Source organism: Sebastes umbrosus, chromosome 18, assembly GCF_015220745.1.
Source record: "Sebastes umbrosus isolate fSebUmb1 chromosome 18, fSebUmb1.pri, whole genome shotgun sequence".
In the NCBI taxonomy this organism is placed as follows: Eukaryota; Metazoa; Chordata; class Actinopteri; order Perciformes; family Sebastidae; genus Sebastes; species Sebastes umbrosus.
Window position 1 is genome coordinate 24,382,869 of NC_051286.1, and position 27,785 is coordinate 24,410,653.

The window sequence follows — 27,785 nt, forward strand, 5'->3', positions numbered from 1 at the left end:
AAGCCAGAAACCTTGGTGTAGTCATGGACTCAGACCTGAGCTTTAACAGCCATATTAAGACAATTACAAAGACAGCCTTCTATCACCTGAAGAATATAAGAAGAATTAGAGGACTGATGTCTCAGCAGGATTTGGAAAAACTAGTACATGCATTTATCTTCAGCCGACTTGACTACTGTAACGGCGTCTTTACCGGTCTTCCTAAAAAATCGATCAGACAGCTGCAGCTGATTCAGAACGTTGCTGCTAGAGTCCTCACTAAGACCAAGAAAGTGGATCACATCAGTCCAGTTCTGAAGTCTCTACACTGGCTGCCTGTCTCTCAGAGAATTGATTTCAAAATACTGCTGCTGGTTTACAAAGCACTAAATGGTTTAGGGCCAAAATACATTTCTGATCTTCTGCTGTGTTATGAACCATCCAGACCTCTCAGGTCATCTGGATCAGGTCTGCTTAGTGTCCCCAGAGTCAGAACTAAACATGCAGAAGCAGCATTCAGTTTTTATGCACCAAATATCTGGAACAAGCTCCCAGAAACCTGCAGGACCGCTCCAACTCTCACTTCTTTTAAAACAAAGCTTAAAACTTTCCTGTTTGCGGGTGCCTTTCATTCTGACACTGCACTATAACTTTTACTCTTTTGAGTTTTATGCAATTTTAGCTTCTATCCTAGCTTTTATTTTTAGCTTGTTTTTATTTTCTAATCTTTAATGTTTTAATGTTTTTATGTTTTTATAACTGTTTTAATTATTTCTTAATGTTCTTTTGCATTTTGTCGCAATGTTCTTGAATGTTTCTGTAAAGCACTTTGAATTGCCCTGTTGTTGAAATGTGCTATACAAATAAAGCTGCCTTGCCTTGCCTTGCCTTACAGATAGAATATACTCTACATCTTTTCAGTGAACATCTTTTTTTGTGAAAAACAAATAATCGTAAATGCGGTAATCATAAACCATAAGGTCCCCCTACATAAATAAAGGATAAATACAAATTTTAAAAAAGCCCATTCTTACATGATAAGTCCTGTATTTTTAAATCAAGCTCTATTTTTCACTTCTCTACTATGATAGAGAGCTAGACAGCTTTTTCAAGTCACTCATGTGACGATATTCACGATTATCCCGATAATGGAAATTCACAACTTATTGTTTTTTATTGTGATCCGCAACATAATCCTATATTGCCTCATCCCTAATTGTCATTTTGTAAAGTTGGTGTTCACTGTTCATCCGTTGTGTAGGGCTGCGTTCTTCTGTGCGTGCATACTTATAAACCGCGTTAAGACAAAGACTGACGAGCCTTACAGATTATCCCCAAGAGCCGGAACACAATCCTCTTTGGAGGTGCTGAGCAGTGGGGGCGTTTCTGAGTCTGGGTGCTGTCTAGACGCTGCAGCTCTGTGTGCAGGAACATGCTGAACCGAGCCAGGCAGCCGCACACGCCGTCTCCTCGGAGGCACGGCACATTCTCATGTCTCAAGTCACAAAGACACACAGAAACAGAGACGTATAGTTGTCTTTCCAGAGACATATTTGAAGCAGTGCTGTCAAAGGTGGAGCGGCGTTGCAGGGCGCCTGACTCCCCAGAACGCGTCCCCTCGCCCCCCCCATAGTTCATTCTCCATCACTCACAGGATCTCAGATCGTCATGGCTACTGCGTCATTTCCACTCCCCAGACTCTGCCAGCCTGGCTCTGCCAGCAAAGCGAGGGGACCCATAGTACTCGCTGTGCTCAGGAATGTGGTAACCTAGCAACGGGGGCTGGAGACAGATCACTGCGTTGGGTCGATGATGGGCGACCGTGCCTCGTCTGCTTTAGAGGCTGTGATGTCACCCTCTGAGACTCATCAGCTGTCCTTCATGTACTTGAATGTACATGCTTCTGTTTTCAATAGTATCGCTCTTCAGTTGTGTACTTAATGGAAGACATCAGGTCATCCTCGGTGTGAAATGTCTCATCATCATTGTCATCATCTTAATTTATTTAGCAGTTTTTCGACAGAGCGGACAAAAAAGCAAATGGGTGGGGCATTCTAGTTGCATGGTGGGTAAGATGCATACCATATATACCTGGTCTGATTCCAGCTGTGGACCTTTGTTGCAAGACACGCCCCTTTCTCTCTCCCACGCTCCATGTTTCCTCTTTATTTCTACTGTCACAGTTCAATCGAAGCAAAATGCCTAAAAAATACAAATCCAATCAAAAATCCATTTAAAAGAAGTGTAGCTATAGGCCCTCCTCCGCTGCCGTAGTTTCAGCTCAGATCAGCTGTTCTAGTGGAGGGGGAGCATCATAAAACACAGTTCAGTCAACCTCGAAACAACAGAGACAAAATAAAACTCACCAAAACCGTCGTGCTTAGCGCTTCCAACGATCAGCAGTTCTGGTTCAGTCGGCCACCACTCGTCTGATGCGCACCTTCGTTACACATTGTTTGAGGGAACTACAGTGGAAACAGCCGGGGTTCCTCGTTCACTCACATGGTAGCGGCATAGAGGGAGGGAGACGGGCACCGGTCTGCGTGAGCTGGCGGCGAAGTTTCACTTTGGAGGCCACTTTACGTGACCAGACGTAATCAATCCACTTGACGAGGGCGGCTTCAACCACGTGTGCTTTACCCGTGCACATTAGTTTTTTATTCAGAGTAAATTACTTTCCTTTTCACGTCATGATATCAATGTGCACGCCAGCCGGAAAGCAGATATAAGTTGTAATGTATGAAAAGACCCAAATGAACACTATAAGCGGACTACTTGATTACTACAAACTTTTTGATCCATATAAGCGGTTGCTGTATAACGTCAGGTAACTGGACGCAACCGTCGCTAATGCTAAGATGCTAACTGATGCAATCTGAATTTTGGTTTTGTTTAAATATGACAAATTGTAATTTATGGGTTATTGTTTTTATGACAATTAAGCTACGACAGCTAATACGTGCTAACATCAGTTGTCATGGTAAATCTTCACGTGTCCTGCAGCCTGATGGAGACACCAGTGTGTCAAACTCGGCCATTCATCCGTTTTTTTCTACACTAACTGGCAACTTGATCGCTGACGACACAGAGACATCACGTGATACCAACGTCGTTATACTATTGGCTTGTTAGAAGTGGGAACTGAACGGCTGACATCCTCCACAGAGATAAACAAAACATTCATTTTGGACCCGCCAACATTTTTTTAAATAGATTAATTCACAATCATAATAAGTCTTTTAAAGAAAAGCCATACTTTTTTTACGGCACCTTTCTAAAATGGATTTATTATTTATTTTTTTAAATTATTCATCTACATAAAAATGTTATCAATATAACCTTTAATTCATATCACCCCTTGTTAAGATGTAAGTTGACATGTAGTAAAAAAATCATATCATGAGAGCAAGTCTGTGAAGGTTTTAGGCAGCAGGTTTAAAATATTAGATAGAAATCTATTGCAGAACTTCAGTTGATTGACTACATGGTCTTAAAAAACCCCCATTGGCAAGAACTGTTTGGTTATTGCACTAAAAACACCATCTGTGGGTGCAGAAATTAGTAGTTGTGCTTTATCTGGCACTCTCTTTTCATCTGCACGGTAGAGGAAGTTACTATAGCCTCATTTATACTCTCTGAGTAGGTCATGAAGAATGCATGTGGCATGCTGGGTAATAGCACATGCCTCTGCTGTTACTGGAACGGCTAATAGCTTAATATGTGGACGGCAGTTATAGTTCAAAGTCAGCTCTGTGTTTTTCTTTGGAGGCTGTACAGAAAGGGAGGATGACATGAGCCAGAGTCAAACCCGCGACACGTGCCGTAGCCTTGTTTGACTCCAGGTCGGCCCCGGCTCGCTGAAGTCAAACCCGTGGAGATGAAACGCAGAGAGTTGGAAGCGGGACACGGAGGCCTCCTCGGCCTATTTATAGAACGACTTGGCGAAAGGCACTTCATCAGCAGAACTGCCTTCCTCCCAGAGTGGAAGAACTGAGTGGTTATTCTCAGCGTTTCGGGGGCTGAGTCGTATTATTACAAAGCTCTTGTTCTCAGCGAGGTGAATGGAAATTAACACCCTTCTAGGTGTATTTGAGGCTTTTAACCACATCCTGCAGGCAGTCATATAGTGATGATGCTGAGATAGCTCTCAGTGTGTGTTAAGTCTCTGCCAAGGCGTCACCTTTATCACATCTGCACATCTGCAGGAGGATGCAGCACGCACAAGCTGAAATGCACAGAGGGTACAGCTTTAGTCGTTTGTCACTTCTGACCTCATGAGGGTATTTCCTTAGCATTGTAATTGTAAACCTGTGTCCCAAGTAAGAAGCAAGCCCCTATAGCAGTATCAGTGAAAGCATGTGTCTTGCACAGCCTCTTTTCTAATAATATATCATTTGAATGGAGTGTGTGTGACCCTGACATCGCGGTGCTTTGTCTTGCTGCCCTGAATCTTGAGGACCTGGGGAAATTGCAGCAATGCGTTTCTAACAATGGTTTATTTCCTGCTGTTTCCTGCGGAGCGTGCAATCAGCATCGCGGCTGTCTCAAGAGACGTTGTTTTGACAGTAGGGCTGTCCTGCATATTTCACTCATCTTAAGAAGTTGAAAGGGACGCTTAGTGTTGATCTGCAAGCTGCTCTTCAGTGTTGTTTTTGTTTTCTTTGTGGATGTGGATTGCATAATGTAATGACTATAGAATAATGACACCATCGGCGGGAGAATGTGTTGGGAGTAGGGCTGTCAATCGATTAAAATAGTTAATCGCGATTAATTGCACATTTTCAATCTGTCACAATCTGTTCAAAATGTACATGTAAGGGAGATTTATCAAGTATCTAATTCTCTTATCAACATGGGAGTGGACAAATATACTGCTTTATATGTATACATTTATTATTGGAAATCAATTAACAACACAAAACAATGACAGATATTGTACAGAAACCCTCACAGGTACTGCATTTAGCATAAAACAATATGCTCAAATCATAACATGGCAAACTGCAGCCCAACAGGCAACAACAGCTGTCAGTGTGTCAGTGTGCTGACTTGACTATGACTTGCACCAAACTGCATGTGATTATCATAAAGTGGGCATGTCTGTAAAGGGGAGACTCGTGGTAACCCATAGAACCCATTTTCATTCACATATCTGGAGGTCAGAGGTCAAGGGACCCCTTTGAAAATGGACATGAGTTAAGTTTTTCCTCACCAAAATTTAGTGCAAGTTTGGAGCATTATTTAACCTCCTTCACAACACGCTAGTATGACATGGTTGGTACCAATGGATTCATCAGGTTTGATAGTTTCATATATTACAGTATCTTCACTCTGGTTTTAAAACTGAGCCTGATACAACCTAAAACTCGCAAGATGCGTTAAAGAAATTAGAAGTGTTCAAATTAATTTGCATTATCACATTAACTTTGACAGCCCTAGTTGGGAGGGTTTAACACCACATACCTGGATTTGGGTTTAGTCACTGTTGTGTCATGTTAGTGAGTAAGAGAGAACACTAATATGTTAATGTCTGATTTGATCTCAGATGGAAAGTGTCCCACTCAAAGTATTCACCATATCGTGCCTTTTAACGGTCATCATATTCTTTACAGAACAGTATTTCCTTCATGTTATAAATCGTATTAACTTACAGACATTCGTTATTTAGCACTGTGGTCGGACTTTGTTAACCTGATTAGTTGTTGTATCTAAACTTTATGAGATGATATGAACTATGAAAACTTTGACTCATCGCACTATGGACAGAAGTTTCAAAGGGAACTGTCTCTCTTTACCATTATCAGCACATCTGAAGGACAAGTGAGAAACCATCCTGTTCCCCCAGTGTGACAAGTGTCCTGTGAAGACAAATAAGCACCTGAAAATGTCAAGCTGCCCCTCTAAGGGTGCTTATAAAGTGACTGCGAAGGTGTCTCCTCTATTCTGTGCTCATGTGCCACTTTGTTCCCGAAGCCAAAGCCCAGCGGTGCTGCCGACCTGCTGTACTCCACACACTGATCACAGCGGCTCAGCAGGGGACGTGATTGACATACAGTAAATACATACATATGCTTATGTACTAAAACAGACAAATAAATGCCATAGCTTTTACTGTCAATGATTAAATCACATGTGCGACTAAATGTGAAACTGCAGTTTAAAGTGTGAGGTTTCCTGTCGTGGAAAGAAAAAGCACTCGAATGAAATGGAAGGATAATTGATGGTTTCCTCCTCCGAGGCGGAGGACCAGATGAATATTTCAATGAGCGGAGCAGAGGCAGCATCTTGTGTTGGTGTTGATTCATCCAGAGCCCAGGGGAAGGAAAGAGAAGTGTGCGGGCTGCCAGGTCAAGTCCTGGACACAGCTGCATTATTAACAGAAGGTCAGCTGTCAGCGCACGTCTGCAGGGCTCACATCAAAGCAGCACGCTCTATTCTCCGCCTCTGGCTGACACGTTTGTAACCTTGTAGGCCATTTAATGAAGGTTCACGAGCCTTCTCTTCTAGCTTCCACGTTTTTTTTTTTAGTTCCAATAAAACCGAGCCAGACCACGAGGAGCACACAACACACACACACACACACACACACACACACACACAGCATCTGGAGCAAGTTTTATTACTTGGCCATAAAATGATATAGAAGATATACTGGGGGACAGCCTGCACGTATTGACTATTAAAACGTATGGGGCTGCGACAAAAATAAGATAATCTACACATTAGTTAGTTCCAGTTGGGCCTCTGGCAGCAACCAACCTGCCGCAGATAGACCCAGATCCGGCTACGTGCCGCCTTTATCCTGCAGTCGGGGCTCCGGCAAGAGGAGCAGCAGTGGCGGCTCCTCCTCCGGCCAGGAGCAGAGCTTCGCCGGTCCCGTTGATCCTGATGGGACCGGCCAAACACAAGGTGGTGGTCGTATCTTTCACAGGATCTAGGACAGACCTGTACATCGATCTCGGCACTGCGTGTGCTGGTGACCGGCAGACGAAGAGAAGCTGCAGCGGGGCAGCAGGGTCCTCCAGGGAGCTCACCGTCCGCTTCCTGAGAGCCAACATAGACACCACGCTTGCTTGAGGCCCAGGCCGTATTGCTCGGCCCGCTGGAGAGAAGGGAGGCCACGGGAGAACCAGAACCAAGACTGAGCGGGGAAGACTGTCAGACCCTGTTGCAGTAAAATGAGAGGTTTTTCTGAAGGGAGTCTGGCAGCTGCAGATCTTTACAAGGAAACACACTACCGTTTTTGTCCACAGGGGCCGCCAAAATCAGCACAAAATGAAAGCAGTATAGCTTTAAACCTGCAGTAGGCAGAATGTTTTTGGCATCATCGTGCAAAAAGTCCATAACAATCTTTCAGCATATTGTAATACAAGTGTTCTGAGAGAAAACTAGACTTCTGTACCTCCTCATGGCTCTGTTTTCAGGTTTTAAAACATCTAGCCTGTGACGGGAGAGCGTTCCTATTGGCTGTTCATTCAACAGAGGCAGCTGTCAATCACGCACGAACTCCGAACACATGGTCAAACTAGGCAGCGCTGATCAAATATGAATCAATATTCTGTTACTGTAATGCCTATTTCAGAATCATCTTGTAGTGTACTGTTTAGCTGTAAAATGAGAAAGTTTGCTCCGGCTGGTGGGCGGTGCTTGGTATTTCCTCGACTGATCTCAACATGACGGCCGGGTCACAAACTTTCTCAAAATTTTCAATATACTCTTTTAACGTGCTGCTTATTGTCTTTCATACACTCTGGGCTCAAACACTGAATATATGATTAATCAAAATTGTCAACCAGTCATGGATTGATAATTTCAGTGCCAGTAGCTCCAATCCTCTAGTTTTACTGAGGAGGAGGATGGTTGTCTAGCTGCTGGGCTAATCCCACTGAGAGTGTAGTGGTAGCAGTCTGGACTCAGCAGTCGTAGTGCTGAGTCGCTGTCTGCCTCCTCCATCTCCACCTAGGAGGACCATTAGGCGTGCACTGTCATCCTCCTTCAGCTCCTACAGTACTGCTGCTGTTGTTCTCCCCTGCCGCTGACACTGAGCCGCCCTGACACAATGGTGTCACCGCTGGTCCCGCCCAGCTGGAGTTTGACTGACAGGAGCAGCGAGGACAGCGGCTAGCTCCCTACCGCACGGTTATGGAGAGAGAGAGAAGAGAGGATCATGGGAGCAGAATGAGGGCTGTGTTGTTGTGATCCGCGCTCAGCCAGCAGGAAGAGATGTAGACAAGCATGTGGCCTCTCTCCGCTTCCCCCAGCGCCATCCCAGACGAGCCGGGCGGCGGGAGGAAGGGCTGTTCCAGTTTTGACAGCTCGTAATCCCCAACCGGAGAGAGGAGAGATGAACCATAAACAGCAGTGCGTAAAATAAAAACTGGAGATACATTTATGCTCAAACTTGACTGCCTCCCGTCTTCTTTGTGCTTTATGGCTGTTTGGGCTGAGGTAGCACACAGGCCTTTATCATCTCCTCGCTGGGAGGCGACCTGAGGAGCTCACACTGAGAGGGATAAAAGCGAGATGGAGGCTGTGATTTTTAATGAAGGGGGTTGGAGCATCCTCAGGCAGACCTCCTGCGGGGACACGTGCTGTAAAAAAAAAGCTGTGAAAACAAGATAATCTAGCCCAGATCCTTCGCTTTATAGACTCTACTCCACCCAGCCTCTTTGAAATACACTGAAACCTGACAGTGTGGGAGCCTTTGAGCAGCAGGAATGCTTACTTAAGGCCAATACTTAACTCTTTAATGTTGACCTCGGGGAGGCCGCTAGCAGCTTACTCGAGGTTTTACTGTAGCATTTAAAAAGCAATCTTCCTAAATTTGGGATAAATATATTTTTGTTTTTCCTTTCCTTTCCACTTATTTGAACATTTCCTCCTTTACTGACTTCGTCCCAGGGTTGTAAATCAGAGACAGCAGAGTTGTTGTCACTTAGCAAGTGTCTCTGGTCGAGCTGTGTGTAACTTTCCTCTCGCTCACCACAGCAAAGCTTCCCTGGAAAAGGGCGGCCGCTCTGTCTCCTCGTGGTCAGGCTGGCGTGGTGGAGGCAGCAGGAGTGTTTTTGGGAGGCGGTGGATCACAGCTGCTGCAGCAGCGGTGTTGTGTCGGCAGCGTTTCCACTGTGATGTGCCAGGTGACCTCAGTGACCCCCTGTGGCACGGAGCCAGACCTGTCTGAACGAGGGCTGCCCTCAGAAGGTCTGAGCCAGAGCACTGGTCCAGGAGAATCATCCCTTTATTTAATACCTAACAAACAATTGTGAAAACATGTAAGAAAGAATTTTAAAGTTTAAAATTTTGAGATTGAAAGTCTAGGTCTGGGTAGCACACTATTTTAATGGTACTTCACTTCAAAATCATTTTTCAAAACCTATATAATGCCATACTAACTGTAGAAAATTATAGGAAAAATACAGTCCAGTCTTCTATGGGCAGCTCATAAACACCAGGGTTAAAGATGAGAAGATGTTTACAAAGAAAAAGAAATGCCACCAAAGAAGCTTTGGAGTTTTATTTTTCTGCACAGACTTATTTTAGGTTGCTGCTTCTGAAAGATGCCGATATGTAACCGTGGTTACGAAAAATTACGACAGTTCCTGTTTCTGCTAGAGAGAGGGAAGTTGGTCCCGAAGCTTGTAGCTTGAATTGCAGCTGTATTTATACCCTCTACACCTTAAAGGGGCTCTCTGTAAGAATCAGAAATTGCTTGTTAACAGTTACACCTGTGACCGCTAAGTCAACAATAGTCAGCGTCCTGTTGCTCGCGCTCCCGCTACCGACACAAACAAAACTGAACGTGATTGGCAGTCGTCATGTTGATTAACATTAGCAACCATAACCAGCTAATATCACTATATATTTCACATGCTTGGCAGTAACGTTACAGTAGCTTACCAAACGAAGGTTATCTTTTCCTGCTTCAGCCTCCCAACCGTGGTCAGAAGACACGGTTGAGACGCCATAGTTTTGGTCTCCTGGGCCGGAGACGATACCGTTACTCGCTCCGGAGTTAACCCCCTGTCGCTCCACTCAGCACATTCGGTCACATTCCTGTTTGTGAAGACGGGCTTCACTAGATATAACTTTGTTTTTTGTGCTTCTGTGGAGTTTGTGTTGGAGTCTGAGTTGTGGGGGAGGCTGGTCGTTAGAGGACTACATTTCTAACTGAACGGCTAAGGCGCGCCATGACGTCACATCAGTTGGATTTCTAATTTTTTTAGGTTAGGTTGCAACCTCTTCACACATTGGCGATAAAAAAACGATTTATACATGTAAAAAGTTCCATCCAGGTTAATGATGTACCTTCACAGCAGGCTACAGATGGGAGGAGAGGTGAGGCAGCAGAGGACACTGTTCAGACACTGAGGCTGAATAAATATTAGGGTTGAGTTTCTTTCTGTCAGGATGCTGCTGTCATGTTTATGCCCAATCTGATGCATACTGTGACTTGTAGCTGTGGTTGAGGAGGTTGCTGGTGCATGCATGTATCTTATGTGTATATGAATAACTAAAAGAGGTAGCGACGGAGAGAGGATGTGTTAGTTTTGGTGCATTTGATGCCTGCGTGGTGCATCCCTCCATCTGTTTGTCTGTGTGTGTGAGACGTGGTAACCTTGACTGGCACAGGCCTCCTCCCTCGGCGGGATGCTGCATGACACTGGCAGGACGGCATGCTGGGAGTGCAGAGACGAGGCTTTCCCCCTGGCAGGGAAGAAGGCACAGCGTGTGACACCCAGAGCCCATCATTAGCCTGCTCCCTTTGACAAGAGTCTGGGGCGCTCATTCCTCCGCCTTCCCATCTTCCTGTCTATCCATTCCATCTCTCCTTTACTTCAGTTCTATGCTCTTCCTCCTCTCTGTCAGCCACAGTTCTTCCTCCTCTGCTCTTTTGCCCCCTGTAATCTTTTTCTACCTCATTAATAACTCCATGCAGACCTCCCTTTCCCTTTCCCTCCCTCTCTCTCTCTCTCTCTCTCTCTCTCTCTCTCTCTCTCCCTCTCTCTCTCTCTGTCTGTCTGTCTATTGAAGGGCACAGAAGGAGGACAGTGTAAAGTGAATTATTATTTCATGATGTGTTGTCTTTACTACAACAGGGTGAGAAACAGCAGGTTTGGTTGCATTATCAGCAGGAAAAAAGAAGGTGGAGTAGACAGGAGTAGTAGAAGTAGGTGGTGCTGCTGGGAGCTTTGTGTTGTGACGGGATTACTTGTTGAAATGTTGCTATTAGGGATGCTGGTGTGACTGAGCCATAACTGTAGCAGCACAGCAGAGGGCTACAGTCGTATTCATGTATGTCACCCTGCATTAATGCACATACTACTACATTGGGTCTTACTATGTTAAATACCAGCTGTCAGGTGTGACAGTCAGGGCTTTTTTAACAAAGTTTATTTCTGAATTTTGTTAATACAACTCTGACAATCCAAATGCACCAACATGTACAACATATACACGCACATACACCAAACTTTAATCAACCACAAAGTTATCTGAGTCTAAGGAATCAACACGACTAAGGGAAAGTTGCCAAAACAATGAAAACTTGTCAGCTGACCCCTTAATAGTATACCAGATCTTCTCCAACTTAATAAAATATAACATATCTCTAAGCCATTGTGCAAATGTTGGAACAGTCAGGACTGTGTTATGAGTTTTTATCTGTGCTGCAAAATTCCATATGTCAAGAGCAATAATGTTGAAAACTTAGAGGTGGGGAAAAAATGTATTCACTTTAGTATAGCAATTTTTTTTTTACCTCTATGGGGAGGTAGAGGGAAGTTACCACTTTAATTGTTGTAGTAACGTGACGTCGTATCCGTTTCGTATCTGTCTGTGGATAGTGGAGACTGGCTGTGCTCTCCTGAGCGGTCTCTGGAGCCATAGCGGCGCACACTGCCCTCATTTTCTTCTTTTTCTCCAGGGGGATTTTACTGCCAAAAATTCAGTTTCACTTCATACAGTGACATGTATCCCATTGCATTCAGTCATTGACACGAGGTGGAAGTTAGGCGGGTATATTAAAGAAATAGTTTGGCCTTTTTTTTGTCAGCTCATAAGCATATTTATTTGAACAGCCTTTTCCCCCTGCTTCCAGTCTTTATGCTAAGATAGGCTAATCGTCTTCCAACTCAAGCTCTGTATTTAACACAGCAAATAAGCTAAGAACTACTCGTTTAAAAGAGTGGAAGTGGAAGTTTGTTAATGTTTGCTAAACGTTAGCTGACATAAGCGAGCTCACACGGTTAGTACAAGTTATTTGCTGCATAACGGTGCGTATTAAGGTCGTATTATTTACCTTGGTGTTGTTGGTGGTCATGTGGAATGGACGTGATACAGTGTATTAAATATACGCTCAGTAGGCTACTTTATTTATTAATGATAAGCGTGATAAACAATACACTGAATATAATGATAATATAATACAGTGACATTACTTTATTTATTGAGAAAGCACGATAAACACTCATGATTTTCGTGAAAACTCACATGATTTTCCACCTTAACACACTTGATAACACACATGATTTTCCACATTGACACACGTGAAAACACACATGATTTTCCACATTGACACACATGAAAACACACATGATTTTCCACCTTAACACACGTGAAAGCACACATGATTTTCCATCATGGGTCCTGGCGATAGAGATGGGTTCCAGTGCCGGAGGTGAGGCCGAGCCTGGAGCTCTGCAACAGGATGCTATCGTCTTTCTCACCAATTATCTGTGCATTTAATGCACTTGCTCGGTGTAAAGAGAGTCTGTTTCCAGCAGCACAGTATCAAATTCAAAAGCGTTATGTAGTATATATTAAACATGTCCTTGTCAAGGATATATTCTCCCACATGTACAGTATGTCCCAATCTGTGTGAAACAAATTAGTAGTCCAGCTCTCCAGCCTCCACCCTCCACCCAGCCTGTTTCCACTCTCCTCTCCTGGAGCTGGAGGGGTTTTCATTCAGAATCAGAATCACATTTATTCGCCAAGTACGTGTGCACATACAGGGAATTTGACTTTTGCATCTCTCTCAATGTACTTACACAGAAATAGAAATAGAAATAGGAACAAGGACAACAAAGCTGGACAATAAAGGTAATGAATAGACAGGACTATTATGCAAACAAGTATGTGGGAAAAAATAGATGTATATGTAAATATTAAGGCTGTCAAAGTTAACGGGTTAAAGCAAATTCATTTACACATGTACCTCTACAAATAACAAACAGCGATATCCATCTGAGAATAACTAATGATTAATATTGAATATAAATAATGAATGATGCTGTGGGATTATTCCTTATTTCATTCCTATTTTTGTATTTATACTTTATTCTATTACATAAAAAAACAAAGCATTCAAATACTGATTCGGAGGTCAAAGCGGTGAAGCATTCGGGTCAGCCCTAATAAATATGCTATAAACATACAGTATATAAAAAGCACCAATGACCAACAATAAAATCAGAAATAAATAAAAATAAAACATCTATATACAAGTCAAGTGTTCTGTAGTTGTTAACAGTTGTAATTCAGACCTCCAGAGACCACAGGGATGGAAAAAGCGTTCCCTGAGGGGTTAATATGTGATCTTCAGACAGTGTGCCCTCCACCTCCTTCACCAACCCTCCCTCCTCCTCCTCCTCTCCTGCTCCTCTCCTGCTCTTAATGAACCCCGCCCCATCACCTCCCCATCAAATATAAATGCACCGGCTCCCTCGACGCCTGCCCCCAAACGTCATGACATACCTTCAGCTCTGCACAACGGTCCCATGAATTATTCACCCACAGTGGCACGTGGATGCGGGCGTGCCTCTGGATAAACCCTCCTCCCCCCCACAACACGCTTCTTCATCCCCCCTGTCTTTTCTTAGACGTGGAGCGCAGGTGGGCGCCACTTTATTTCATGTTAATCAATTTCCATCCCATTTACTCCTTAAATCACACTCTCTAGAAGCTTTAGGTCTCTGGCTCCAATTAAAGCACCTAATGAATTTTGTCCATCCAGTGTCGTATGAACAGCCTTTTGTGTTAACTAATTATAGATCTGACTCCACTAGCTGGTCACGTCCTGCTCTGTAATTGGATCTTCCCCGAGGGTTCATTGATTTCGTGTTGAAAGTTGGCTGAAACATTGGGAGGAGGTGCTGGGTCTGATATGAATCAGGATTACTGAAAGCTGTATACGTGATCCAAACAAAAGGAGAATAATTCATGTTTCTTCATATGAAAGTCGGTTAATTTGAAGGAAACGACGCCGTGAACCGCCTCAGTTTTGGTTTGTCGCCTCCAGAGCTGCTTCCTGCAGCCCCTTTGGGATGTGAGAGACTGGGGGAGTAAACAGCCAAACAGCCCCTACGGCAAGCAGGTGGCGCCTTTTTTCTGCGAAGGAGGAATAATTAATCGGCAGAGAGAGGCTGCGTGAAAAGGAGGGAAGGAAGAGGGAAATAAAGAGATGAAAGAGCCTTCAGTTCAAAGAGAGCAATCGGCGATGAGCTGGGCCCTCCTTACTGGGCCTGCAGGAGGCTGGGGAGGGAGGAAGGAGTCGGACAAACGGGGCTTACAACTGTCATGACTGAAGCAGATTGCATTTAACAAGAATCCCCTAATCTGATTGCTCAAACGATTGTTCTGATTGATTCGAGTCGGTCAGAAAAAAACAGTAATTGAATAAGAGAATGTGGTATTTGTTGGGTTTAGATGGTGATATTTTAAACATGAACATGGTTTTAATGCTTGTCAAATGATGAGGGGAGATTTTGGAGTGACATGTTAGACCATCATCAGAACACCGACTGAGGGAATAAGAATGCAGTTCAGCAGACTTGGAGCACTGAAGTTGTTCTGGAGGTTCGTGGTGGACCGACACTTTATGGTCCTTTAATTCGTCATCATGTGGATGTAGGGCTGGTTGTGGAACCTCAATACGTTTTGGCACCGACTGAAATGTGTCTTTAGCACCGAGTATCGAAAACTATGCCAAAGGCTGGGATCAAATGTCTGGTCAGATTTGTAATGTTTACGTATTCTTTGATCAGATAGTTCCTCATCTAAAGCAGCAGTAGGCAGATTGAAGCAAATATGATTAAAAAAATATAAAAATTATTTTATAACAGTCACGATATCCTGACAGTAGTGCATGAGACAGGTCATCTGAAAAAGTGATGTTCCTCTGGTGTCCTCCGGTGCTCCTAATGGCATCTGCAAGATTTCACAGAGCGGAGGAAAACAACCAATCAGAGCCGAGCTGCAGCCTTGCGTCTCTCCGACCAAACGGTCAAACTAGGCAACACTGATCAAATATGAATCAATATTCTGTGACTGTAATGCCTATTTCTCTCCTCAAATGTTTTCATGTTTGAGCGGAGTTGATTGACAGCTGCCTCTGTTGAATGAACAGCCTATAGGAACGCTCTCTCTCTCTGAAATGACCTGTGATTGGCCAAAGTCTTCCGTCATGGGCTCGATTTTCTAAAGCCTGAGCCTTGAGGAGGTGCAGAAGTCTAGTTTTCTCTCAGAACACTTGAATTACAATATGCTGAAATGTTATTATATGGAATTTTTTTCCCCAATAATGCCGGAAATATTCTGCCTACTGCCGCTTTAATCTTAATTAAGAATGATCCCACTTCCCAGCTGTGAGGCATACAGCTTATTAATAAAACACTGGTATGGGATCCGTACTTGGTATCGGCCCAGGTATCGGTGTCGTATCGGGACTGAAAAAGTCCGATCAGTGGAAACCGCTGATGTGGCCGATGTTTAGAGGTCTAGATTTAGAATCTGTTGAATTTAAACAAAATGATTTCAGAAGTATAGTTATTGTAATGTGTCATTTTCCTCTCTTAGGGCTGCAGTATGATCTAGTTTTGAAAGTAACCTTCCCCCGTAGGGTGTTTCTGGCCCCTGGGGCTGCGTCTGTCTCTGTCAGCAAGACTAGAATAACAATAGTCCAACTGGGCCTCTGGTAGCAGCACATCCAGTCATTACTGTCTGCTTGATGTGTAATGTCACTCGTGGTGACAGCAGTGCCTCCACTCTGCTTCACATATTTCAGTGGTGAGAGACGATCTGCCCCTTATCAGAATCAGAAATCCATGAGAACCACCTCCATCCAGCTCCATATGAGCAGCTGTAAGGCTGAGCCATATTTCTCCCTGAAAAACACACAACCCTCCTCCAAAGATTATCATTTAACAACTGCACAGGAACAGCTGTCCATCCGGCTCAGAGGGATCAATACATTTGTTTCCCTTTCCAAAAGCCGATTGAGTCGGCCTCTGGCTGTCGCGGGTTATGTAAAGAGTCGGGATGCGGAGCGGTTTGTGGTCTCGGTCGGCGCTGGCGTCTGCTCTGAGCATATACGTTTAGAGATGCTCTGCAGTCTTGCGCTGAGCGTGGTATCGCTGCTGCTGCTGCTGTTGTTGCCTGGACACCCTGCCCACCCCGCGTCCTGTCACACAGGATTACAGCACCCACTGACAGAGCCGTCATGGCGTGTGCTGCCGCACCGCCGCTTCACGTGTGAGCTGCCCGTTTCTCTCTGCCCACGCGTTTGATGCCAGGTCGTTGACATGGGTCAAACCAAGTCGATTACAAGGAGCACGAAGGTGATATTACACTCATCCTGATCCTATTTTCTGATGCAGCTGTTTTAAAAAAAAAAAAACACACAAATAATACGGTAAGATTTCTCTCACTTCCTGTGACAGCTTCTGATTGGTGCTGACGGGGGTTTTGGCCTATGTGTGCACCGGCATGCCATCTGAGGGATCAGCCTGTAATTGTGTTGAGAGAGAGTGGTCACAGTGTGTCAGTCAGTATGAAGCTCCTGTTATAACTGGTAGAGAAGACAGCTCCTCTCAGTGGAAGGCACTGGCTTCAACAAAGGCCCGAGCCTGAACAAGGGTAGTCCTGGACCAATGTGTGAACGCTGTAATCTTGTCACTAAAAGGTGCATTGAGTTGTTACAAGGTAAAGGCATGCTAGCTGGCCGTAGAAGTTCCAGTGTTTATTACAGTTATCAAGATGGAAATCCTGGATGGAAAGAACAGCATGTAATTGATTTTTCTGTTCTCAGTAAAGGTGCTAGTACTCTAGTCAGGGTTGGAAATGAACTTTTTTGTCGACCTGCCACTGTGGCTGGTGGATTCCAAAACCTACCAGCCACTCAATAGATTACCATTGTTTTTTTGGCTGTTGAGTGAAGAAAATCTAGCAGCCACTTGCATATTTTACCAGCATTTGGCTGGTGGTTGGTGCAACAACTGTAGATTCTGCGTTTTTTCACATTAAACTCGGTGAAATTACAGTTTGAGTTCGACCAAATCACACTTGGTGATTGTGGGAATGAGTAACAACGACGGTTTAGGTGAGTTTTATTTTGTTTCTGTCCAGTTTCAATGAAGTGTTTTACGATGCTCCGCTACGTACAGCTGATCTCAACATAAACAAAAATACTCGTGGATGATGGTGCAAGCTGGATGGAGGGGGGCGGAGGTCTGCGCTCTACAAGTGCCATTCTAGTTATGATCAGGTTTTTGGAGTATCCAGGTTATATTTCCTCACAGGGCTGCACAATGAATCAAATATTAATCACAATCTCGATTTTAACTTCCCACAAATTAAATGAACACGATCGACTGCAATATTGATGTTTAAAATGCTCCGCTCATAGAAAACTCTGTTGCATAAATCAAGCGCTTCCTAAACTAACAGCTGGAGATGAACCGTCAGTCAGCAGCAAGTCAAAGCCGTTTTCACCAGTCTCATTTGTCCGAGTTTTTGCTGGTCACACAAACACATGTGCAGCTGCCACATGATGGTTTTACGTCGGCACACAGCGGCACAGTCAGTAACGTTATACACACACTCATTTTGGCCATAATCGTGCAGCCCCTATTTCGTCAGTGATGGAAGAAGTATTCACGTCCTTCGCTTAAAGAGTAACTTAGTTATTGTTGTGCAGCAGATTCCACTGTGATATTGTCAGTAGGTGGATATTGTGTCATTGTTTGGTTACTGTCACAGCTTGTCATTAGATCGGAGTGTGATTATCTCCATTCAGAGGGCTTATTGTTTGTCAGTGAGGTTCCTTTCTATGATCATCTACTTGTTTATTGCAGCTGCTGCTAAGAAGGGGAAGCCCACACTCCTCATTCATTATTCTCCTCTCTGTCCTCACAGTGTGTTACACAAGTTGAATGCAGTTCTTGCTTCTAGCTGCAGTCAGATGAGGTGACTGAGCCAGCAGACAGAGGGAAGGCAGGGGAGGGAGTACTGAAATATATTCTCCAGTGACACATTTGAGGACAGACCGGAGCTGAAGGCCAGACCGACGCTTTGTCTCCCAAGGAGAGGCTGGATTTATCACCCGTTGTGTCTGCGCTGATGCGCCACGCCGTCGCCGGTATTTTCATCGTTGTTTTGCAAAGAAACAATTAGACGGCATTAATTCCTCCGGGAGTACACAACATTGTCAAAGAGTAATCTCGTGCCCCGCTGTGGTGTGGCTCATGTCCTTTTTCAAATCTCAGCATTTAATTTTGCTGAGTTAAAGACCATCCTAGCTCAGTCATAAATAAACTGTTGAGAAAGTATTTCAATATGTTCTTAGACTGTAGTCTGGAGCTGTGTCTACATTACTCCCTCTACAAACACTGTGGATAGATTCCCGCTTCATTGCAACCCAGAAGATTCAGATTATTACAAAAGAAAAGTCAGAACGACCTTTTTTTAGCAGTTTTGCACTTCCATGAAGTCGGGGAGCTTGTAAAAAAAAAACAGATTGGGTCAAGCTCTACAAACACTGGATCTTTCAATTCCCATAATGCAACTCTCCGTCCGATAAATCATTTCAAAAGTTGGGATCTCAGAAGCTAATTTCACTTCTCTTAAAGGGACAGTGTGTAGGATTCAGTGGCATCTAGTGGTGTGGTTGCAGATTGCAACCGACCGAGTACCCCTCCGCTCACCGACAACACGCCGCTGGAGGCCCAGGCCGTATTGCTGGGCCTGCTGGAGTGAAGGGAGGCACGGGAGAACCAGAACCAGGACTGAGCGGGGAAGACTGTCGGACCCTGCTGTATTAAAATGAGAGGTTTTCTAAAGGGACTCTGGTGCTCGGAAACACTACCGCTTTTGTCCTCGGTATCCGCCAAAATCAACACAAAATGAAAGTTCCTCGTAGTAGCTTTAATGTGACGTCTCATTCAGCATTTCTTTTATTTGTCTTTCTGAAAACATAAAGTGTGTTCCTGCTGTTAACTTTCCATATTATCAAACCAATCAGCCCCACTCCAACCTTTGTAATTTTGAATGAAGTTTTCTTACTCCTGTGACAGAACCTGGAAGTTTCGGTTTCACTTTGGCTCTCGATGTCCCGCTCAGTGTGTGTCGCTGTAACTGTATTTCCAACTTCGAATTCCTGCTTTTAAAGCAGAAAGTCAGAATTTGTAGCTCACCGTGCAATGCAATAGACATTTTTAAAGAGGCTTATGACAGAGGATTTATAGGTAGTGCTGCACAGTAAAGAATAGAGTTGAATGCTTTGAAGGCGAAAGCTGACTTTGATTGTTTCGGCTCCGTGACAAACGCAGCGTCCGGTTGCCGACACTCTGTCCTCCCACCGCTCTCCGTTAAGATCAACGGGGTGATGTTGACAGCACGGCGCCGCGCCACCACATCTCCCCTTCTCCCCCGGCCCAGCCTCCCTGACATCAGTGTTATAGGAGCCGTTATTCCTCCTCCTGACCAAGAAAGAGACACAGTGTTTGTGTGAGTCATCCAGGGACCAAGCTGTGTGTCAGGCTATAAACAAAAGGTCCCTGCCTCCCAGAACAGAGTGCTAATCAGTGGACGGGTGTCATCTGTAGAGAAAGCTGTGTGAACGCACAACCTTGAACAGAGTGATGAATTCAGTTCAGTTTGGTGTGCTGAGCGGCCGAGCGCGGCCAGACGGCATGTTTCACCTTATCGATCCACCAGTCCAACTTATAGTATATATTATATATTGTATATAAATTGAATTCACTGCCTGCATTAAGGCTCTTTTAGCCTGTTTGCATTTTATTTCTCCTGCCAGTTATCACATGTAATCTTCCACTGTCACGTTCACTCAAGAGTTATGTGTCCATCACTCAGTCAGCCTCAACCTGATGTCTTTTCTCTCTCTCATCATCCCCAGATTATAGATAATGGGCTGTGTGCAATGCAAGGATAAGGAAGCAACCAAACTCACAGACGACCGAGACACCAGCACTTCCCAGGGAGCCGGCTACCGCTATGGGGCCGACCCCACGCCGCAGCACTACCCCAGCTTCGGGGTCACCGCCATCCCCAACTACAACAACTTCCACGCCCCCGTCGGACAGGGGATGACGGTCTTCGGGGGGGTCAGCACTTCCTCTCACACTGGAACGCTGAGGACTCGTGGTGGGACAGGTAAAGGATGTGTGATGTTTCGAGGTTAGTTAGGACCGGTCGTGATCAGAGGTGTGAAAACCACAGTCAATCTAAATCTGATTGGTGTTTGCACTCTGCTCTAATATCAAATACATGCTGTTTAATGTGCTGTGTGTGATGTGACAACGCTATGCTTAGGTTTAGGCACAAAAACAACTTGATGAGTTTTGGGAAAGGTTGTGATTTGGGTTAAAATGACTACTTCGTAAAGGTTGAGGGACCTTCATCATCATGGTTTCAACGATAACTAGGTAGGTTAAGGTCAGGGAATGATGGTGGTCTTGGTTTAAAGAAACCAACGTTTACTGTAGGTGTGAAACAGGAAACAAACTGCGGTCTGCTGTGTTAAAAGCTTAGACTATATATAAGAAGTGGGCGTAGTCACCGTGACGTCACCCATTGGTTTGTGGACTGCAGTTTTGAAGCCTCAAGTTCATTATTTTGGCCGTCGCCATCTTGCTTTATGGTCTATTTGACTCTAAATGGGACCATAATTTACTAAATGAACATGCTGTATTGAAGAAGACTTGAAACTAGCGATTGAGACCATAAACTCATGTTTACAATGTTTACTGAGGTAATAAATCAAGTGAGAAGTAGGCTCATTTTCTCATAGACTTCTATACAATCAGACTTCTTTTTGCAACCAGAGGAGTCGCCCCCTGCTGGCTGTTAGAGAGTATGCAAGTTTAAGGCACTTCCTCATTAGCTTCCCTTTTCAGAGCCGGAGGTAGCCCACTGGTTAAAGGCCAACATTTTGTAGACCCATCCATCCTCCCGACCTCTGACCTTGTCCTATGCAGACTTTGTGTCTCTGTAACGGCGTTACACTATTTTTATTATGATTGCTCCTGATGGAATCACCCCAACTGCTAGATAGCATTCGTCACTTGAACGTAAACGTATCTTTTTTTTGGCCATTTGCGTAGTTTTTTCTTGGGAGGGAAGTCTCTGTTTATACTGCCAAGATCAGGAAGGATATAATGGGCGGCCGTGGCGGGTCGCCCACCAATCGGAATGTCGGGAGATCAATCCCCGGCTCCTCTGGTCACATGTCGAAATGTCCTTGGGCAAGACACTTAACCCCAATTTGCTCCCGAAGGCTGAGCCATCGGTGTGTAAATGAGTATTTACATTAGATCCTAATGGGCAGGTTGATACCTTGTATAGCAGCCGTACAGCAGCAGAACAAGCTCTTCATCTATCACCGGTTGTTATCGGGTCATGTCGTGGACAGCTGTGATCTCATTAGTTTTATATTGAAAGGTCAACACCAAATATAGTCAGAGTTTACACTCATTGAACTTTGAGCGCTGCTGTGAGGCATAACACCCAAGCGGAGTGCAGCACCCAAGGTAATGCTACCTCAAGATTTTGGATCTTCACTCTCTCAAGAGGAAAACAATGATTCATTGGTGTGTAGAGGTCCTTGTCTACACAATGTCTACACGGGCTGCGTAGTGATAGCAGCACACTTACTAGAGCACTTCCAGTCGTCTGTCAGTAGCCGTGTTTTTATGCACATTTTAAAATATTGCATTAGAAAAGCTGCCTGGAAACGGAAAAATTCAATAGAACTTACTCAATCGTGCAAAAAGGTTTTTACTCTCACTTGAGGTGGGTTCTATTTCGTTCTTCCTGACTGCCAGAGGCAGTGTTTAACACTGGATGTTATCCATCTCGCGCACGCGCAGGTCGAGTATTTAATATCAACAAAGTCACATGTGACCTGGGATGACGTAGTTTATATAAGCCCACGTCATCATCAGAGATGTCCCTTGAATCTTCTCGCGGCAGGTAATCCGCGAATGCAGGTTGATTAAAGAGATAAGCCGTTGACTTTTCGCTGGAAGCCCTGCAACCGCATGGTTGGAGCTACGGTTTCGTCCTCCAAGGGCTGCGATTAGTTAATCACGGCTACACTCTAACACTTTAGACGCTGTAACACCGGTGTTTTCGCCGGTTCAATTCAGCGAGGCTAACGACAGGTGAGCTAGGATAACAAGGTGAGTATATCCTCCCGTCGTTAGAGTTTAAGTTACGTTTGTTGATAGGAGTCTGTTTTCGGTCTCCTTTATTGTTTATTGCCGCCGAGCTAAGTGTTTGCGCTACAGTATCGGCGAGCCTCCGTCGGACAACGAGCCCCATTAGGCTGTTGTCGGCTAATTCATTTCCTTTTACAGTGTGTATTGCTCAGCAGCGAGTGATTTCACTCGTTAAAGCAGACATCTCCTTTGTTGATAGATAGAGCGACCGCTCCCCAGTAAGTGATTTCGCTTGTGGGTTAACTTATTTTGTGGCTGCTGTTAATGGGGAAGTTATTATCTCCCCTGTCTTTTGTATAATAACAGTCCTAGTTCAAAGCTAGTGTCTAGTTACTGAGACAGTTTGCTGTTAAGCAAATTGATGTAATTTTTTTTCTCTCTGTTACTAGAGAGTGCTTTCACTCCAGTGTAACCAATGATTTGCATAACTAAGTAAACACATTATATTAGTAAGATAAATACATTATTTAATTAAATATAAGAGTATAAAATTAATACTAAGAATTATTATAAATATCAGCAGCACCATGTTAGGTGAGCATGTTTGCCGTGCCTGCATGGCTCCACTGCTAGCTACTGATGGAAATGATGAATGCCCCACATGCCTCGGTGTTGTACACCTGAGGGAGGGGCTGTCCGACAGTCAGTGCATGAATTGTAGTTTTATGCCACGGGAGCTGAAGATAGCTCGATTAGCTGAGCTAGAAGAGCAGCTCGAGTTCCAGTTGCCCCTATCGGGTGTACCTTCAAATGCACGGAGTGGGCGGAGACGCGCCCCACCTAAGGGGGCCCCACCTACAAAAAAGGCACAGAAAGTGGACTGTTTGGCAACTAAGGTCGACACGCTAACATCAGAGTTTGCTGAGATTAAAGCGCTGCTCCTTAACCTTCAGCCAGGCAGGGTGAACGCAACCCAGAATGACAGCCCGCAGGCTATGACACCTACCCCACTGAGATGGGATGAGGATGCCCTGTCTACGAGGGCTTCCTGTAGCCAGTTCTGTGAGGACCGGCCTGGACAGGGAGAGCTAGTAGCCTCCTCCCACGCTTCTGACACCTGTTCCCAGCAGTCAGGAAGTGGGTCCAGGGCAGACTCAGAGTCTGCTCCAGCGACAGTTAAGCCAGTGGTCCGTATGGCTCTGGCACGCTTAGGCTTGGATGAGACCCCGACTGCGGGCACCTCATCCAGTGCATTTTTTAGGTGGGCCCCGCCCCTGGCGGGTTTCTCTGTTCCACCCTCCCAGCCATACATTGAGGAGCTCCACAAATGCTGGCCAGACCCGAAATCGCTTTCCCACCACACCACTAACGGCAGGGCCTTAGCTTCAATGCAGAACGCTGACACTTACGGACTGGGTAAGATGCCAGCAGTGGAGCCATCTATTGCCGCCCTTATTGTGTCTCCCAATGAGGTCTTGAGGCCTGATGCTCGCTGTCCCAGGCCCCAGTGTCGCATCACAGACGACTTTCTAGTCAAGGCTTATGAAACAGCGGCACGCATGGGCCGTCTTGGAAACTCTCTTTCCCACCTGATACTATCCTTGTCCCAGTCCCTGTAAGCTGCTGGCGTGGATGCTTCCGTCCAGAGCCTCAGTGATGCATCCCTGCAGGCGTTCGGTCTTATCACAAGGGAGCTTGGCAGACTAATGTCGACCCTTACGCTGACTCGCCGGCAGGTATGGCTGGCCCAATCTCCGCTTTCGGAGCCGGGCCGGAGAGCCCTCCGCACTCTCCCCGTGGTTCCGGGGGAGCTGTTTGGCCCAGCAGCACAGCAGGCCTTGGAGCGGGGAATCCAGGCGAACCAGACTCGGCAGCAGTTTGCTAGCTTCCGGGAACCTACGCCTTTATTGCGACAGCGGCCCCCACAGGGTGGTGGTACCAGTCGCCCTCGGCTTCCAGCTCGTCCTGATACGTACCCGAGGACCTCGCAGGCTCCGGCACGGCCGGTGCCTCAAGCGAGAAGGGGTCGGGGGTCAGGGTATCGCCCCCCCAGGTACCCAAAGGGCCAGAGGGGAAGATCCTGATGCCCCGGGGCCGGCAGTCGGACGCTTCTCCCAGCAGCAACTCAGCTGCTGGGAAAGCAGCACTTCAGACCCTTGGGTGGTGGCTACGCTTTCCCAAGGGTACAATCTCCAATTCCGACGCCGGCCCCCAGTTTTCAGTGGGATCAGACTGACCACGGTCAGAGATCCCACAAAGTCCCAGGCACTCAGACAAGAAATATCCACCCTCCTGGGGAAGGGTGCCATCGAAGAGCTGGGGCAAGAGACACAGCAAGGTGGGTTTTACTCAGTTTATTTTCTGATTCCAAAGAGAGAGGGTGGGTTTCGCCCTATACTGGACTTACGAGGGCTGAACACATTTCTGAAGGTGTTGCCCTTCCACATGCTGAGTACAGCAGATGTGCTCCAAAACGTGACACGGCACAGTTGGTTCACATCCATCGATTTGAAGGACGCATACTTTCACGTCCCAATAGCACTATCTCACAGGCAGTACCTGCGCTTCGCATTCGAAGGCAAGGCCTTCCAATTCAAGGTGCTCCCATTTGGTCTTTCCCTTGCCCCACGGGTCTTCACAAGGTGCATGAGGGCGGCACTCGCCCCAATGCAGGCCAGGGGTATGCTTATCCTCCCATACCTGGACGATTGGCTAATTTGTGCTCTGACCAGGGAACAGGCAGAGCGGGACACTGCGTCCCTTCTGCATCACGTGACGAGGTTGGGCCTTACCGTCAACCATGCCAAGAGTTGTCTCATACCCAGCCAAAGGGTAGTGTTCATTGGTTTAACTCTGGACTCCCGCCATATGCTGGCCTTCCCAACACCAAGACGAGTAAACGCCATACTCCAGCTCCTCCTCCGGTTCCGGAAGAACAGGAGGTTGAGGTACAGCCTGTTTCTCAGGCTGTTAGGTATGTTGACGTCAGTAACATCAGTAGTGCCACTGGGCCTCCTGTACTTACGGCCATTCCAAATTTGGATCAATTGTCTCCAATTAGATCCAAAGTCCCACAGATCCAAGAGAGTCAGGGTGTCCAGCCGATGCCTCCTTGCATTGCGGCCATGGAGAGCCGGGGCATATCTGGCCAGGGGCATCTCATTGGGTTCGATTCCCTCACGTCGCGAGGTGGTGGTGACCGATGCTTCGCCCTCCGGCTGGGGGGCAGTATGGCAGCACAGAGCGATAAGGGGGCTCTGGACAGCACAGGAAGCGGCGGAGCACATAAATGTGCTCGAGCTCCGTGCTATATATTTGGCACTTCGCAAATTCCTACCACATTTGAGAGGCAGGCATGTTGTTGTACGGTCCGACAACAAGTCAGCTGTCTACCATGTAAACCGGCAAGGGGGCACCAGATCAACCCGGTTGCTACAGGTGGCACGGAGACTTCTGGTATGGGCTTTCCCTTGTTTTTCCAGCCTCAGGGCCATGTATCTGCCAGGGCCACAGAATGTGGTGGCAGACTTTCTCTCCCGCCAGAAACCCCCCGCGGGCGAGTGGAGGCTCCACCCAGAGGTGGTAGAGGAGATATGGCGCAAATATGGCGCAGCAGAGGTGGACCTGTTTGCCTCAGAAGCCTCAACGCACTGCCCTCTTTGGTTCTCCCTGACGGAGACAGCATGCCCGTTGGGACAGGATGCCCTGGCACACCCATGGCCAGATTGCCTCCTCTATGCCTTCCCACCATTCCCACTGATAGCAGTAACGCTACACAGAATACAGCACGGCAACAACAGACTCCTGTTGGTCGCCCCAAACTGGCCGGGGAGACCCTGGTTTCCAGGGATGCACAGGCTTCTGGACGGAGTTCCATGGTGCCTGCCCAAGAGGCAAGACTTGCTCTCACAGCTGGGGGGCCGCATCTGGCATCCGAACCCGGATCGCCTACAGCTTTGGGTATGGCCCCTGAGGAGCCGGACCCACTCCTAAGGGTATGTGACCAGGCGGTAATTCAAACCATTTCTGACTCAAGAGCACCCTCCACCAGGGCACTGTATGCCAACAGGTGGAAAATATTCTCAGAGTGGTGTAAAGTTCATGAGGAGATACCTCAGAGTGCCTCTGTGCCAATAATACTGAGATTTTTGCAGTCTTTGCTGGAGAAGAAACTCTCTCCTTCTACCTTGAAGGTCTATGTAGCTGCTATTTCAGCCGGGCATGTCAGAGTGGATAACCAGACCGTGGGGTCTCACACTCTGGTGACCCGATTTCTTAAAGGAGCCCAGCGGCGGAACCCCCCGCAGGCTGTCAAGGTTTCCTCGTGGGAACTGCCTCTGGTGCTAGAAGCCCTTTGTCTCCCCCCCTTCGAGCCTCTGGATCAGTCGGGGCTGGAGTGGTCTTCAGTAAAGGTTGCTTTCCTTTTGGCGATGGCATCAGCAAAACGTGTGAGTGAACTTCACGCCTTGTCAGTGAGTGAAACGTGTATTCGCTGGAACTCGGATGGCACAGGGGTAGCACTTTGGCCTAACCCATCATTTTTCCCGAAGAGGTTGGCTCCGGCCCACTCTAATCAGGTCATTGAGCTGGCAGCTTATGACCCTTCATGCCTACAGGGTGAAGATGCTAAGTCAGCAGAACTGCTCTGCCCAGTGAGGGCCTTAAGGCATTATATACAGGTGACTGCGAGCTTTCGCCGCTCTGATAGTCTGTTTGTCTGCTATGGGGGCCATAGGAAAGGGCACACCCTGTCCAAGCAGAGGCTTTCCAGGTGGATTGTTCAGGCCATTGAGGAAGCATACAGGTCAAAAGGACTGCCTTTACCTCTTAATATCAGAGGCCACTCCACCAGGAGTGTCTCCACTTCCTGGGCAGCACTACGGGGGATCCCCCTAAGTGATATCTGCGCTGCGGCCAGCTGGGCTACTCCATGCACCTTTGCCCGTTTTTACAGGGTCAATGTTGCTGCTCCCCATGCAGTAGCATCGGTGGTCTTTCAGGAATCCACAGGCCGTTCCCGGTGAGGTGGGTTTTCCTCGTGACTACGTTGGTAGTCGTCATCCAGTGTTAAACACTGCCTCTGGCAGTCAGGAAGAACGAAATAGAACGAGAGTTACGTATGTAACTACGGTTCTATGAGTTCTGGATGACTGCCAGAGTTGGCTGTCACTCGGAATCTTGGCGAGAAGATTCTGGAGGGACATCTCTGATGATGACGTGGGCTTATATAAACTACGTCATCCCAGGTCACATGTGACTTTGTTGATATTAAATACTCGACCTGCGCGTGCGCGAGATGGATAACATCCAGTGTTAAACACTGCCTCTGGCAGTCATCCAGAACTCATAGAA

The 27,785-nt window shown here is 46.3% G+C and overlaps 1 protein-coding gene across 7 annotated transcripts in view; it reads left to right on the forward strand.

The window, feature by feature from the left end:
- The window catches only part of fynb (FYN proto-oncogene, Src family tyrosine kinase b), a 99,715-nt gene that overhangs the window by 36,490 nt on the left and 35,440 nt on the right, over positions 1-27,785 (forward strand). For 5 of the 7 annotated variants that reach the window (XM_037751583.1, XM_037751581.1, XM_037751585.1 and 2 more), the window contains one exon: positions 20,171-20,427. In XM_037751583.1, the coding sequence (XP_037607511.1) occupies positions 20,181-20,427 (247 nt within the window). In that variant the 5' untranslated portion in view covers positions 20,171-20,180. Of the gene's footprint in view, positions 1-18,110; positions 18,158-18,200; positions 18,223-18,243; positions 18,395-20,170; positions 20,428-27,785 lie in introns of those variants that run through there. The other 2 variants (XM_037751582.1, XM_037751584.1) reach the window with 2 other exon arrangements.